Source organism: Anser anser (genome assembly GCF_964211835.1).
Source record: "Anser anser genome assembly, chromosome: 5".
Classification (NCBI taxonomy): Eukaryota; Metazoa; Chordata; class Aves; order Anseriformes; family Anatidae; genus Anser; species Anser anser.
This window is the reverse complement of record NC_139725.1, coordinates 3074494-3091308: the sequence shown is the minus strand read 5'-3', so window position 1 is coordinate 3091308 and position 16815 is coordinate 3074494. Positions and strand designations below refer to the sequence as shown.

Sequence of the window (16815 nt, the reverse complement as noted above, 5' to 3'; positions counted from 1 at the left end):
ACCAGTCTTCTATATGGCATGTTTCTTCTGGTAAGTTGAGCACTACCAATAATCAAGGGAGAACACACCTTGCTGGCAGAGCAGGAAAGCATTCTCTTTCAGCTCCTCTAATACACCTCACTTTCACAGTTATTTGAAGGGCGATGTGCAGGTGGGGAAGCCCAGAGTGAGACACTATGTTAGACAGAAAAACTCTTGCCATTCATCTTAGTAACAAAAGACCGAACTAAACCTACATACATACATGCATATCGGCAGCCACCACAGAAGTATGTTCAGTGTCTGGGTACTGTACATCAATACTACTCTGTATTTTGTTACTTATTGTATAAAAAGTGACAAAAAACTGATTAAGTGCATATACATATGCTCGACAGTGTTACACACAAATCTATACTGTATTATATCAATGTACTGAAATACAAATTATATATACACATAACATTTAAAATAAGGATATTTTCCATGAATTCTTTTCATATTTTCATTAAATATAAAACTCGTGAAAACAGAAGTCACTGATTTCACGTAACTTGTTTTATTAGCAAAATGCCTACTTCTTTCAACATCAAAAACTTTTTTTTCCTTAAAAAAAATAAAACAAAACAAAAACAAACCTACCTTTCATCAGTCCACCTCTTTCACGGGCAGGCTACAGAATAACTACACAGCAGTATAATACAATTCCTAAACCAGACTTATTTTATTTACAACAGTGAGTAGCATACATGCACACGTCTGCTTTTCATCAAGACAACCAAAAATGTTTAGAACATAAGAGTTATTAGAAATGTGCGGCAACCACAAGGATGCAATTAACAGTAATGAACACTTAAGAGCAGTTAGAGCCTACCACGTCAAGAAGCTGCATGGTTTCAATAAGATATCTATGTGTGAGCAAACACATGCAAGCTTGCCCTGCATTAAATACTGGAGGCCTGAAGAAAGGCCAGTGATAGCAGACGCCCATGAGGAGCACTGACCTGTCTGCAAACCAACGTCCCAGAAAGCTGGCCGGCAGCGTGGGGTTGTAGCCCTCTCCTCAACCCTGACAAGGGGCCACCTTTTGTGACACCCTCCTTCGGAGTCTGGAGGTCTGCTGCTTCAGGGGTACCCCATTTTAAAGGGCATATACCCTTTTTAAAGGGTATCACATTTTTAGTTATCTGCAAGCTAGCTATGACCTGCCTGAAGTCAACGCAACCCAGACACAGACCAGCTGTCTGCCCTTTGGATACCATATCCTGTATTTTTTTCCAAAATGCTTACATTACTATGTAAATGTCACATAAGATCTGCTAGAAACATCTTTAAGATCTTCACAACTCTTAACATACTTCTTCTTGTTGTTTTGCTTCAGGGCCTTAATTTCGCTTGTGCCTCTGAAGGCACCACATGGACTGACTGAGGGTGCAGGTGCCCCGGGCTGGTCAAAGCCAGTTCCAACCAGTTCCGGCTGGTTCCAGCTGGTTCTGGCCAGTCCAGCTGACCCACAGGGAGCTGGCAATCAACCAGAGGAGCTGGGCTGCCTCTGCTCACGCATTTTTGCTTATTCTTATGTAAACAACAACACCCTACTATCATGTAATATTTGTACTAAAATACTACCCAGAGACCCTTTAAAAAATAATAATGAAAAAGAGGTTGAATACTGCACTGGTATTTGCTTATAATGAAGACATAACCACTAATCCCACAGATGGGATCCCACAGATGTCCTGTTCAGGACACTGGTTGGCAGAGTCCCTTGGGAGGAGGTTCTGAAGGGCAAAGGAGTCCAGGAACACTTCAAGAGGGCACTCTTCAAGAAGGAAGTCTTAATGGCTCAGGAGCGGTCTGTCCTCACGTGCCCAAAGATGAGCCGACGCGGAACTAGACCGGCCTGGCTGAACAGAGAGTTGTGGCTTGAGCTTAGGAGAAAAAGGAGGGTTTATAATCTTTGGAAAAGAGGGCGGGCTACTCAAGAGGACTATAAGGATGTTGCGAGGCTGTGCAGGGACAAAATTAGAAAGGCCAAAGCTCATCTGGAACTCAATCTGGCTACTGCCATTAAAGATAACAAAAAACATTTTTACAAATACATCAACACAAAAAGGAGCACTAAGGAGAATCTCCATCCTTTACTGGATGCAGGGGGAAACTTAGTTACAAAAGATGATGAAAAGGCTGAGGTGCTCAATGCCTTCTTTGCCTCAGTCTTTAGCGGCAAGACCACTTGTTCTCTGGATACCTGGTACCCTGAGCTGGTGGAAGGGGATGGGGAACAGGATGTGGCCCTCACTATCCACGAGGAAATGGTTGGCGACCTGCTACAGCACTTGGATGTATGCAAGTCGATGGGGCCGGATGGGATCCACCCGAGGGTACTGAGCGAACTGGCGGAGGAGCTGGCCAAGCCCCTTTCCATCATTTATCGGCAGTCCTGGCTACCAGGGGAGGTCCCAGTCAACTGGCGGCTAGAAAACGTGACGCCCATCTACAAGAAGGGCCGGAGGGTAGACCCGGGGAACTATAGGCCTGTTAACTTGACCTCAGTGGCAGGGAAGCTCATGGAGCAGATTATCTTGAATGTCATCACGTGGCACTTGCAGGGCAAGCAGGCGATCAGGCCCAGTCAGCATGGGTTTATGAAAGGTAGGTCCTGCTTGACGAACCTGATCTCCTTCTATGACCAAATGACGCACTTGGTGCATGAGGGGAAGGCTGTGGATGTGGTCTACCTTGACTTCAGTAAGGCTTTTGACACCGTTTCCCACAACATTCTCCTCAAGAAACTGGCTGCTCGTGGCTTGGACTGGTGTACGCTTTGTTGGGTTAAAAACTGGCTGGATGGCCGGGCCCAAAGAGTTGTAGTGAATGGAGCCAAATCCAGTTGGAGGCCGGTTACTAGTGGAGTCCCCCAAGGCTCAGTGCTGGGGCCGGTCCTCTTTAATATCTTTATCGATGACCTGGATGAGGGGATCGAGTGCACCCTCAGTAAGTTTGCAGATGACACCAAGCTAGGTGCGTGTGTCGATCTGCTCGAGGGAAGGAAGGCTCTGCAGGAGGATCTGGGTAGGCTGGACCAATGGGCTGAGGTCAACTGTATGAAGTTCAACAAGGCCAAGTGCCAGGTCCTGCATCTGGGGCGTAACAACCCCATGCAGCGCTACAGGCTGGGAGAAGAGTGGTTGGAAAGCTGCCTGGCCGAGAAGGACCTGGGAGTATTGGTTGATAGGCAGCTGAATATGAGCCAGCAGGGTGCTCAGGTGGCCAAGAAGGCCAACAGCATCCTGGCTTGCATAAGAAGCAGTGTGGCCAGCAGGTCTAAGGAGGTGATTGTCCCCGTGTACTCGGCTCTGGTGAGGCCGCACCCCGAGTACTGTGTTCAGTTTTGGGCCCCTCGCTACAGGAAGGACATGGACGTGCTCGAGAGAGTCCAGAGAAGGGCGACCAAGCTGGTGAGGGGTCTGGAGAACAAGTCTTACGAGGAGCGGCTGAGGGAGCTGGGGTTGTTCAGCCTGGAGAAGAGGAGGCTCAGGGGAGACCTCATTGCTCTCTATAGGTACCTTAAAGGAGGCTGTAGAGAGGTGGGGGTTGGTATATTCTCCCACGTGCCTGGTGACAGGACGAGGGGGAATGGGCTAAAGTTGCGCCAGGGGAGGTTTAGGTTGGATGTTAGGAAGAACTTCTTTACTGAAAGGGTTGTGAGGCATTGGAATGGACTGCCCAGGGAGGTGGTTGAGTCACCATCCCTGGAGGTCTTTAAAAGACATTTAGATGTAGCCCTTAGTGATATGGTTTAGTGGAGGTCTTGTTAGTGTTAGGTCAGAGGTTCGACTAGATGATCTTGGAGGTCTCTTCCAACCTAGACGATTCTGTGATTCTATGGCAGGCTAGAAAACAAATTATACCTATGGCAGAAGGATAAACAGAAAGACAGACACCATAACATTTTTATTCTTCTGCTTTTCATCCCTTTTCACATTACTAACAAGATGGCTGGGCAAAACTGGAGGATTCTGTATAACCAGAGTCCTTAAGGTGTCTGTTCAAGATGCATATTCATCTACACTCACGATTAAATTCTCTGTTACTAACGAGTTTATATATGTGTGTGTGTGTATGTGTGTGTGTATTTATATTACGACACATTTTGTTGAGAAGCTGAGATGGAGAGAGATTGAAGGCATGCACACACACCAATATATATTTGTATATACACATATGCATATATAGGTATATATGGACAGCACATCATAGGACTCTCATTACTGCCAATCGTCCTCTTTTTCTTTAAGTAATGGTCTTGCACAATAGTAACAGAATCTAATCTGAGCAGAAGTTGCAATTACTTTTAGCTTTCCAGAAGCAAGGGCTTGGAAGTCTCCAAGCAAACAGCAATTTAGGAGGTGCCTGGCCACACAGGAACTCATCTCTGAACACCCCTCTGCTGGCCCAGTGCCAGCCTGAAAAGAGGCTGTGGGTTTCTGCTGTGCAGTTATCAGAGAAAGAAATTCCCGACTAAACTGCAGAGGCAGTTTAACACAGCTTGAGACAACCACCTTGGTTGTCTGGATACACGTATGCAGAAACAGCCAGATGCCCCTCCACAGAGACTGCTGCCCAAACAAAAAGGAATTACTTGGATGGGGCCAGCTCTGCAGGGAGAGTCCTGGCCCGCAGAATAGTCATGGGCATTGCTGTGTCAAGGTGGTCATTTCCCTTGGTCCCTGCAGAGGAGGTAACTGCAGACTGGTCTTCTAACAGCAGTAATAAAGCTAAAAACACTGCAATGTTGAGTGAAAGTAGGACACAGGTACCTCCTTTATGAATGCATACATGGACAGTCCTGCAAAGAAAGAAACTGTATTTTCTGTATTTGGCAAAAAGACACCTATGAATTGATTTTGCCTTGACTGTGTGGGCATCCCACGAGATAACATGAGTACATAACATTATGTTCCTCAGAGCAAAGAAAAGAAAAATAAGAACTGATCAGCAATACAGCCTTTTTCAATATACTTACTGTTTTGTTTTTCTAGAAAAACTATGTGAGTGCTATCAGTACAGCCATGTGCAATGATATTAAAGTACCTTGCAGTTTCTTATGAAAAAGACATCATCAGAAAGACTCAGAAATAGCAGCTTCTTTTATGCAGTCCAGAACAGTATAGGTGGACTTCTGAAAAATCAGCAGGATTAGAAAAACTGTTGTTTCTTCTTTGGGGGTGAGAAAACATGGATCAGAGAAACAGTATGACAAGCTTCTTGTGACAAAAATAAAGAAATAAATCTACAGTATGATATGGAATTAAATCTGGAAGCTTCAAGTCCAAGCCTTAAACACTGAAGACCAAGCAAGGTCTTTCTTTCATTTAAATAGTATCATGACTATGTCTAACAGGATGAACAAGATCAAGGTGTTAAGAACTGATGAATTAATAGAATTAAGCGTGGCGCTGTTAAATTCCCATGATTTCTCTTCATGACAAATTTTCTGTTTCAAAATACCTAAAAAACTTTCTAATATTGCCGCTGCTCAAATATTATTTCTGAGAGTCTCTGATTCCAGGAACACAAGTCAAACTGAGTAACAAAAGGCAGGCCATGAAATAAAGTCTTGAAAGAAGAAAGACCTACTATAACCCTCCAAAAGAAAGATGTTTGGCAATGTAGTTTTCAACATAAAATATGAGAAATGCTAGTTCATTTAACCTTTATATTGCCAAGAATTTGAATCATATGACACACACATGGTTGATTTTCTCCCAGGAGTAATAAAATCTTTCTTGTTATTGGACAGTATTTGCAAAACTGAATTCTGAGACTGACAAGTTTTAAACTTCATCTGCTGACAATGTTATTTACATAAGAAAAAAAGTTAATATTTATGGAATGCCATTACTCTGATTTTGTATATTAAAGTTTCTTTCACAATAGCCTGAATGGTAAATGCTAGAAAGAGGACCATATTATACCAAAGCGATACTGAAGGGTCATAAGAGAAATTCCAGAAAGAAAATTTGTCAATACTATCTTTTACCCGCTTTTGGCCATTGTCAAAGAAAAGATGCTGCCCCAGATGTATGTGTAGTGTAACCTAATGCAGGTTAAAATTTTAATTTTGCCCTGGTTGCTAGTATGACTTCCTGCCTTTGTTTTTTATACTGTAAACTCTAAGTATGCTTTTAGAGTACTCAGAATACTGTATTTCAAAGACAAATATGGGGAAAAACTTAAGAGTAGTCCTTTAAATCTCTGCCTATTACCACTATCGAAAGCCTTAGTAATTTATTAGATACTATCTGAAGTGTTAAAATTATGAACAATTTGTCTACTATTAAAGATATTCCCTCAGTTACACTAGTACAAGAGATGTATATTCACACAGATGCAACACCAGAGCAAATCAGGACCTAAAACAGTATTGATGATTGTGTAGGTTGCCAGATTAAATCACATCATTAGAAGACAACATCCCTTTCCTACACCTAATAACAATAATTTTGGAAGTATTTATATATTATTCAGTTTCATGTAATTTATTTCCACTTTAAACACATTTAGATTAAGTATTTCAGATGTCCTGGGCACAGGTGTTTTCCGATTTGACACATATTTGCATTAATGTGCAGCTAGGCAGTATTACTGTCCAACATCTTACACAGGAAATGTTAAATTACATCATCTTAGTTTTGGAGATTTTAAATGAAAAGTTTTATCTGTTCCAACTACCAAAGGAAGCTAGCTCATAGTCCTGCACTAATTATCTGAAGAGAATTTTTCTGCCAAAACATTTTTGTTTTTACCAAAGCTTATTGTTATTGTTCAGTATTCTATGCAAATTGTTTAGAATTTATTTTTAAACACAAAAATTATTAGTTGTGATTATCAAGTACCCTCCCCCTATACAATGGGAGAATCTTCAGGCCTCCTTTTTGCCTTTACTGACATTTTATCAGACTAAGTGCTGCTATGTTTCAAAATACAAAGTTCATTTGCTACTGCCAGAAGAAAAACAGAGAGACAATTGAAAGTCTGGACAAGTCATGTCGATGATTTGTGACTAATTAATGGAGAGGTATGCAAATTCAACCTTGACATTTTTTTTTAGTCATTATTTCTTAATTAATATTAAATATAAAATGTGTTGCTGTAAACATAATTACTTAGAAAAAGCATTCCTCTGATAATAAATAGCCTTTTTAGCTGAAAAAAGTCAAGTATTGGCAGTCGTTTCTAACATGCTAGAGAAAATTAAAGAGAAAGAACTAGGAATTTACACATAATTCTAAATTATTCTGGAGGTTGCCTCAGTAGCAGAAAACAAACACCATGGAAACAATGTCTAGAGAAATAATTTCACATTACAGTGCCATCTGTATGAATAAATTGCCAATCAATACATTGAGTTTTCACAACACTGTAGATGGCTTAAAAGTAATTAAGCTATATAACATATGGAACAGAACATAATTCCTCTAATTTTCTATAACAGATACTAACCACTGCTGTAGTACAGGCTGCAGAGTCTTTTCAGAGTATATGATCTGTCAGGGGAAGAATTCTTACTCAGGGAATGAAAAGAAAGTTTTTAGCAAGTGGCCAATGACTACTCGCAGGAGAGAAAAAAGCAACTAACTGGTGATTTAATTGACCTCATCAGAAGATATCTGCTTTAAACAATTAGCTATACAATCTCCATGTCATTTTGATTCTTGTACTACTAAGAATGGTCAGAAATATTTCTTACATTTGCATTTCAGCAACAGTAGATTGTCACTACTTCCTGGACAAGAATAGAGACCAGTAAAGCATATTTTTCACTTCAGTATTGACCTATTGCATCAAGTCTTACCTTAACTGTATTTGTAAAGCTATCTAAAGTCTACCATATGGTTTGACATGCAACTGCATGCCTGCTAAATGAGGCAAAATAATTTATGAAATTCTATTGTACTGTTCCATATATCATAGGCCTATTAAAAATTTGCAGCGAGGTCCTGCCCATTTCTTTCAAACTGTAAATAGGCTGTATAGTAATAGTCCAAAAGAATGTTGCACTTGGACCGAGAGCCTCAAGCTGACAAATGCCAGAGATCTGTCAAGCCCAAGTTTTGTCATCTCTAGAGAAATCAGTGAAACACCTCTTCCTTTCCCTCCTCCCAGTTGCAAAATGTCTAGAGATCAGATACTTGGGGAAATACAGCCTAAGTCACCTTTCACTAAAATAACTTGAAGCAATGCTATGAGCATTTATTCCTCTTCCTTCATCTATTTTCAAGAATTGTGGTAGCGGATTCATTACACCAGCTATAAGGAGACTAGCAACAACATACACAGTGGGATTATTAGCAGCATTGTGTTAATATACCACTTTTCATCTACTAAATTAGAGTATATAGAAGCTCTGAAAAAGTATCTGACCTTTATTTTTATGGACTCAAGTAAAACAAAAGAGTGCATTCTATTAAAAGAAAAAAAAACACACGCACAAAAATAACCAAACTAAACAACAAGGAAAACCTTAACAGTAATGAAGAGATCTGCAATAAACTATAAAGAATGCACTCTTCCTGATTTTGTAATACATGGCACTGTTCCCAGTAAGACAAAGAACGCTATACATGCCAGTAACACAGCTTCTTGGTCAAAAGACACTTCCAGAAACAGCCTACCTGTATCTCTTTGAAATACACATTGTTAGCAACAAATCACACTATCAGTAGCAGAGGTTTGGTGGCTGGAGAGCATCAGAATTCCTATCTGCATGAGCAAGTGAGCCAGGAGAGACTGGTACTTCCCAGAGAAAACCATCACACTGGGACTTGCTGCATGCACATCCCAGTTCAACCCACCACGTACAGTATGACCAGTAGAGAGCCAGGGCTGTGCCCAACCTACCAGCTATCCCACGGGCCCTTCCCTCCCCATAGCTTTTGTATCAGCTGATATATGCCTCCTGGCAACAGCAATACTTCTGTTCCTATCTTAGAAAAATCAATGGGAACACTAATATTAACAGAAAAATCTATGAAAAGACATTTGATGGCACAGTTTCTACAATTCCAATAGGTCTGTGAGGTCTTAAAGCAACACTGCAATCCATTATCCCTCAAAATTCCATCATAATTAACACTATATTTCCCTAAAGGTTGAATACATCTTCAGTTAAGACCATCTTTCTTACATTAAGTTTCCGTATCTTTTAACGGACACTGTTTAAGTTGCCTGGTCTTACAACGTGCAGCTAACAGAATTCATGTCACTATGGCAAGCAGCAGCAGCAAACTTAACGAAGTTCTTGATAATGTATTTTTGTCTTTAACTGATACAGAGAAGCTCCAAAATGTCACAATTTACACATTGTTCCAAATAATAGAGTTGAACGAAGTACATAGACAAATTATAAATCATGCTTTTATCTTAATAAATGATTTCATGTCATAAAAGTAAATGTACTGAAAATACTTGTTGCTAACTAGCTGCCCGGTGTCAGGAGTTCAGATGTTTTCATATTGGCTAAGCTTACTACTGAGAAATGGAAATTTCCATTTTACATTTCAAAGATATAAAAATACTACTGGGGAAATAAAAGGGTAAAAATTGTGCCCCCTTAATCCATATATTTGTTTCCTTTGCATGATTTGAGTTATATTTTCTACCTTTATTAAGAAAAATAACAATCATTGTATTTTATTTCCATATTACTTCAAAAAAAATCATTTTTATGAGCATTAAGGTCCTTCTTGGGCTTTCAAATCATTGTGAAAAAAATATTAATTTTTCTTGAACAGAAAAATCGGATTTTATTGCTTTAAGAGGTGGTGTCAGTATTTCTTTCCTCAGTAAAGGAAATTTCCTCAACTCAACATTTTTCTCTGCTATCTGTTTTGTACTATGATGCTACAAATAAAGTGGATTTGTATTTCCTTCCTTTTGCCTGAAAACCTCTCTGGATTTTTTCTTTTTTTTCCCCCAGGAACAATCATGAGAAGGACCAAAATCTGTAGCACATCTAGAAAATCATGGGTTTTGATTTGAAGTAACATTTCTGACTCTGGAATGCAGAGCAGGTGCAATATTTCATTAGTCATGATTCTGGGCAGAGAAATGCACTTTCACAGGTAATTTTATTTTTCTTTTAACTTTATACTTAAACTTAGAACCTGGAAAAGGCCAATGGCTGTGCCAAAAACGTGCATTCTGGTACAAGCCATGCAATTTTAGCCAGCTGACTGACATCTTCATCTGCAACATGCAGCTAATTTGACTCTGAATACCACTACTCACACAAAGCTGCGTACTGTTCTAAATAGTAGAAAAATATCTACTGTAAATAACCAGAAATACAACAGACAACAAAACTTGCCTTGGATAGTGACCTGAGGTAGCATTTGCTCAGTCAATGTTAATTTATTTCTATACTCCTGTAAGCTGTATTTAGCACTCACCTTTTTAAATATATGAGTCAACACACTGCTGCAAAATAATGTTAGCAGTTTCTTTTTTTTTTTTTTTTTTTTTTTTTTTAAGATTAGAGGTGAGTGGGGTTAAAATATTTTGATGTCTCGCTCAGATCCCTAACACACTAACTTAGATAGGGGCAAGAGGAGGCAAATTATAACAAAGCGTGATCACATTATAAATATACATAAAATTACTGCATTCTCAGATATCAGACTGAACACTGGTATCTATAAAAAATGCATTTTGTGGCATTGAATTGCCAACAAATATAGCTAAATCAGAACAATTATTCAAATGAAGGTCAAAACAAGTCATCCACATATTTTACTCTTATAGTTAACTGCTACCAGGTTAATGTTTACTTACCACAAAATTACATAGCAATTCATTTGTAGAATAACTCAGTAGATGAACCGCAAACACCAACTAAAGTGAGTTTTTGGCAAACTAAGATGACACAGTGAAAAGCAGTGCTACCACCACCTATTATGGAATTAGAAAGTATGTTTTCTTCTAGAAATGTGTTTGCACTTGTGATGACAAAGAAGAAAAACTTATGTTTTGTTAAACAGAGCTGTGGGTATTACACATTTTAGGAATTCAGATGAAAATGACCTGGAAAAGCTAACACCATTCATAAAAAATTATACTTAGAGCTATTACTATAAATCACTTCAATACTTAACTGATACCGAACTGATTATATCTAAATTATTAATAATGGAAACAGTTTTCTCTCTGTTTTTCATATAGGCAGATCTGTACAGACCTTTGCATTTTGTCCTTTATCGTTTGAACTAGAAAATGTCTTAAATGCACTGTCAGGTAGTATCTGCTACAACACTGTAGTACACAGCCCCATAATTCAATTATTTTGTCCACATCACTGTAAACAATTTTTTGATTATCATACTAACAAAAAGACAACCAAAGAACAAAACCTCGCATATTGTACCTGCAAAGCACAGTTCATCATTCGTACTATGTAGTCAAACTGCTGATGGTCCAGAATTGCTCGATTTTGTTTAACGTGCAGGCTTAATTCCTGTGTGAGACAGTGCCGAGCTGCCTTTCCTTTTAGGGCTCTCAGGGCTGCAGGCAGGGTCTGGAGACGAGAAAGTCTAACTTCATTAAAATGAAATGGCACCAAAACAGTGAATATCATTCCTTCTTTATCAAGGAACTGCAAGTGACAGGACAGAGAACAACTGAATGATTTCTAGTCTTGGATATCAAGCTTTCACTTAACGGACTCAAGCTAAATCAAAAATTAAATATTATTTTTTTTCCTTTTTTTTTTTCAAATGCATTAAACGGCATCTCACCTGCATCAGTAAATGGGAACAACTGATCATGGATAGGCACTGAACGGACAGGAAATCAGAACTGGATTACTGTGCATGAAAGCATGTGCTTTATCTGTACCAGCCAGGCTAGGCCTCAAGTTAGCATATCAAGGCCGGCTAGCATGGTTTTTGATAAACAGTGAAAAACAAATAGTTTTAGAAGATGCATACCACTCATAGTACTGAGGCCACAAGACTGTTATGCAGTTTACCCTAAATTAGGGCCAATAAAATATTTATACCAATGCTTTAAAGATGTATCAAGTGCTACATTAGTGATTATCAACTGTAGCCGTTTAGAGTAGATTTAACGTACAGCAAAAGATAAATATCAAATGGCAGCTTATTGTCGAAGGATAAATTTACTATGCCGGCGTACAAAAAAACACTACTGAAATTTTCTAGGTGCCTGCAAGTTGAAAGACATCAAGAACTACTGTGTTGCACATGCATCAAAATTCTTTCAGGACAGCTACACATTTTATTAGGACATTTCTTGTATGTATTTTCATAACGTTATCTTGTAAATCAAGAAACACTGCTTTCCTATCTTGAACTGCATAGCCTGAGAGATGTGTACAGATGATATTCTGGGAAACTGAAAAATTTCTGAAAATAATTTTACTACCATTTTCATACACATAATTAAATTTGAGTGAAAGTTTGAGTGACTGTTCTGGAATCAAAATTATAAAATTATATGGACAGAATCAAGAAAAAGGGGCAGAATCTTAACATGAAGAAGTAAGGATGTTAAGGATGATGACAACTTGTACATTTTAGCAAAAATGGACATACCAAATATTTATATTCACCTCTAAGTTTTTTTCAAATTATTGATTTTTAAAAACAGCAAAATTAACTGGACTGAAAATTTGAAAGAACGTTGGTTGACAAAGAGTCATATTCAAAAGAACATTGGTTGACAGTGAAATGTCTATGTATACTTTTTGTTTACATTCCTCATATCAACACTGTCAGAAAAATACATACCTTTTCTGAAAAGAAAAAAATCATGTGGACAGCACTATTTATGATGGTAATATAAATTAGCAAAAAAAAACATCAACATGCAGGTTTCCAAATCGATCTGCCTCATATTAAACATAATATTGCATTTAGATGAGTTTTAGTGTTTATTTCATTCACTTAAATTATTAAAATAATAGTATTTGAAATATAAGACTTCAAAACAAAATTTGTTGTTATGAGGTCAGTCTCCATTTGACACACTAACAGAGTTAATACTTACTTGGGAAAGTTTAAATTTAATTTTATTACCTTTAATTTTATTACCTTTTCAGTCTCCAAAAACTTATTTTCGAAAATGAATGCGATGCAGTTTCTAACAACTTCCAGCCTTTGTGCACTATTGAAAACTGTGCTTCCTTTTTCCATTATGGAAACTATCACAGAAAAGATGAATATACATCAGCAAATTTCTTCTGCAAGAGTCACAAAGAATACCAGAATGTTCTTTAAAATAAAAAAATAAATAATGTGCCCTCCATTTTATTCTGTTAAGCAAATATATACAGATGGGAACATAGAATTTTTTTTTCTATACTAACTTCATGAGTGCTCTTGATTTCAACTAAAGCAGTAAATTCTCTTTACTACTTTCTTCCATTTGTTTCATACAGGCACAAGGAGATTCCAACCTCTTGAACTAGCTAACATATTAATGAAATACATAAATACAAATTAATAGAGAATACATATTCACATGCATATATAAATACACACACACTTCTGTAGTGAACTGCACACTCCTGTACATTTCATGTGTAGCAGGAGATAACTACATTGTTCTGAAAGAATTTGTTGGCCATGCCAAGAATTCTGTAACATGGAATAAAAACTAACAGACCTGTTCTTTTTTCTAGATTCCAATTTGTTGAGATACAATGATTATTTTCTTAACGTGGTGTTTTTTTCTGAATTTCAAGAAAAATCGGAATAGGAGATCTAGCATTCTTCTTCTCTATTTAGTATCAAGTAAACAGAATATAAACATAGAATATGCCCTTTCTGTAGATAACAATGCGCTCTTAATATCCAAGGATTTTGACACAGAGGATAGTTGGGAATAAGAGTATGAAAGTTATTTCTTGAAAAAACATAAAACTGACAAAAAGATATACTTTTTAAGAAAGGAAACTTTCTCTTGCACTTAGCCCGGAAATACTTTTAAAGAAAGGCAGCAGAAGAGAATATCCTTTTAACTTTCAGTAACTAACAGATTCAATGATCTAGTCAACAGCAAAGGCAGGTAAATAAAGTTTACCCTCTTCTGACACAAAACCAAAGAAAAACAGGCCTGACACAGGCCTCAAGAGGCCATCTAGTTCATCCTGCTGTCCCTAGACTGGATCAACTGTATTTATGTCATTCCTCATGTTTGTCTAATAAGTTCCCAAAGTTCTGTGATAACACAGACTCCTTGGCTTCACAAGAAATCCATTCAAATGCCTCACAATCCTCATTTTACCAAGTTTTCCCTGACAAATAACTTGACTTTTGTGCTGTAATTACACCCATTATTTCTTATCACTACAGATAGCGGTAAGATCCCTCTTTTTAACAGCCTCTTATGTAATTGAAGACTGCTACTATGTGTCCCCTCAGTCTTCCAATTTTCAGTCTAAACAATTCTCCATCTTTCCTCGTAGGTCACATTCTCCAAAGCATTGGTCATTCTTCTTGCCTTCTGGACTCATTCCAACAGAACCAAAAACGGAGACAGTCTTCCACTGTCCAAAAATGGATACAAACAATCCAGCTGAGGTCTTATTGAGAACAATGAAAGGATTTCTCCATGGGGTTCACTGACTGTACTCCTGTTTATACATCGTACTAATATGTTTGTCTTTTTTGCAATAGCTTGACATTGCTGGGTCATGTTTGCCCTATGACCATTATAATCTGAAAATGAATTTCTGAAGAAATGTTGTTTAGTCAGCTGATCATGCCTATGCAAGAGCAATACTTTATCTAAAGAAAAACAGTAGAGAAGGACAGCATTCAGAGACTACAGACTCTAATTTTCCAAGGTTGATTGGAATCTCCTTCTTCAATAATTTTGCAAGCTCTACCACCTTCACGTGTCCTGAAGGTTTACTAAACATACTTGTTTCTGCCATTATCCAGACTGATGAATATGATGAATCGAGGTTTTTGGGGTTCTAAAATTAAACTGAGAAATGTGTACATCTGCTCTTTATATTTAGATACCTATATATATATATATTATCATTACATATGCATGTTTGTTCTTTATCTTTTTCCAGAGATTTCCACATCTTCCACCAGTGCCAGATGAGAAACCTGAACCTTCAAAGATTGTTTCAGCCAGCCATACAATTAACCTACAGTGATATTCATCACAGCTAGATGAAGAAAGTACCTAACTTACTAGGCTCAGTCCAACTGAGACCAAATCCTTTACTGTTGTTCTTGATTATGCCAATCGCACTCTAGATGTTTCACTTCTTATTGAAGTCTGATGCAAGAGGGCTTTTAAAACTGCAAAGGCAAACGAATAAGTCTATGTACTGAAGTTTGCAGTGATTGATAAAAATACCATATGAACATGAAATTGTAGAATCACTTATGTTGGAAAAGACCCTGAAGATCATCAAGTCCAGTCATCAATCTAACATTACTAAGTCCATCACTAAACCATGTCCCTAAGCTCCATGTCTACACGTCTCTTCAATATCCCCAGGAATGGCAATTCCACCACTTCCCTTGGCAGTTCATTCCAATGCTTACCAACACTTTCCCTTAAAGAATTATTCCTAATATCCAATCTAAACCTCCCCAGCATAACTCGAGGCCACTTTAAGTCCAACCACTTGTCACCTGAGAAGAGACTGACATCCACCTTACTATAACCTCCTATCAAGTAGCTGTAGCAAGAGATGAAGTCTCCCCTCAGCCTCTTTTTTTCCAGACTAAACAACCCCAGTTCCCTCAGCTCCTACGCATGTCTAGTTTTCTAGACCTTTCACGAGCTTCTATGCCTTTCTCTGAACACGTTCCAGTAACTCAATATCTTTCTTGGATGCAACACATTGCAGCCATGCTGGTTATATATTCAACACATGAGATAGGATGACAAACAGGTAAATTAGTGAACAAGTAAACATACCAACAGGGGGACCTGCTGGAACGACGCACTTCTTGTCTCCCCGAGTGGCAGGGGGGGCGCCCTGACTCCTTGCAAGGCCTTCCTGGAGCAGCTCCTGCACTCTGCACTCATTGATCTGGGGAAATGGGAGGATGTGAACCCTCAAGTGGGAGCCCTCTGTGGGCCGTGGCACTTTCTGGAATGCTATGTGGGGATTGGGATTTTCCTGCAGGCCAAAACCAAAACATTAAACACAAACATGTTATGTTTTGTTACCAGCTGCCTCACTGAATTTCATCACTGTTTTGTGTATCTGTCACACCTGAAAGATTAAGAAGCCAACTAATACAGCTGACTAATATCATGTTTCAAATTCACATCACCTTTGATTCATTAACTCTAATATTTCCAACCTCTTTAAAGGCTTTTATAAAGTTATTTTTGTCAACATCCAAATTAATTCAAAAAAGAAAGAGAGCAAAAGAATGTCACATTTTAACTTAGGTTGCTTTTATGCAACTTAATGAATATTTAGGACTTAAATAGAAAATAGCATGACAATTAGCTTCTACACTAGAGACAGGGTTGAAAAATATAATATACAGTCTCTTCACCAAGTGTCCAGAAACATTCTCATCTTGGTCAAGTCTACAAAGTGAAAATTCATTTTCGTATCATGTTTGAAACTGTGGCCCTCCTTCATTAGGTAACATTTTTGTAACTTCTGCATGTCCCACAAAATATGTTATACAATTCACTGCTTGCACTAAAGAAAGGAAAAAGATTAATACAGTCAGTCAAAGAGAGGAAACAATGGGTACAAATTACAAGGAAAGTAAAAAGAAGCTGTAACTTCAGATTTTGGGATGTTCTTGATGGATAGAA

General features: G+C 38.2%; 1 protein-coding gene across 8 annotated transcripts in view; it reads right to left on the bottom strand.

The window, feature by feature from the left end:
• The window catches only part of SBF2 (SET binding factor 2), a 260200-nt gene that overhangs the window by 89076 nt on the left and 154309 nt on the right, over window positions 1–16815 (bottom strand). For all 8 annotated transcript variants that reach the window (XM_083839897.1, XM_083839898.1, XM_083839894.1 and 5 more), the window contains 3 exons: window positions 15952–16156; window positions 13095–13204; window positions 11408–11557 (listed from right to left, as the gene is read on the bottom strand). In XM_083839897.1, coding sequence (XP_083696023.1) covers window positions 11408–11557; window positions 13095–13204; window positions 15952–16156 — 465 coding nt within the window. The remainder of the gene's footprint in view (window positions 1–11407; window positions 11558–13094; window positions 13205–15951; window positions 16157–16815) is intronic.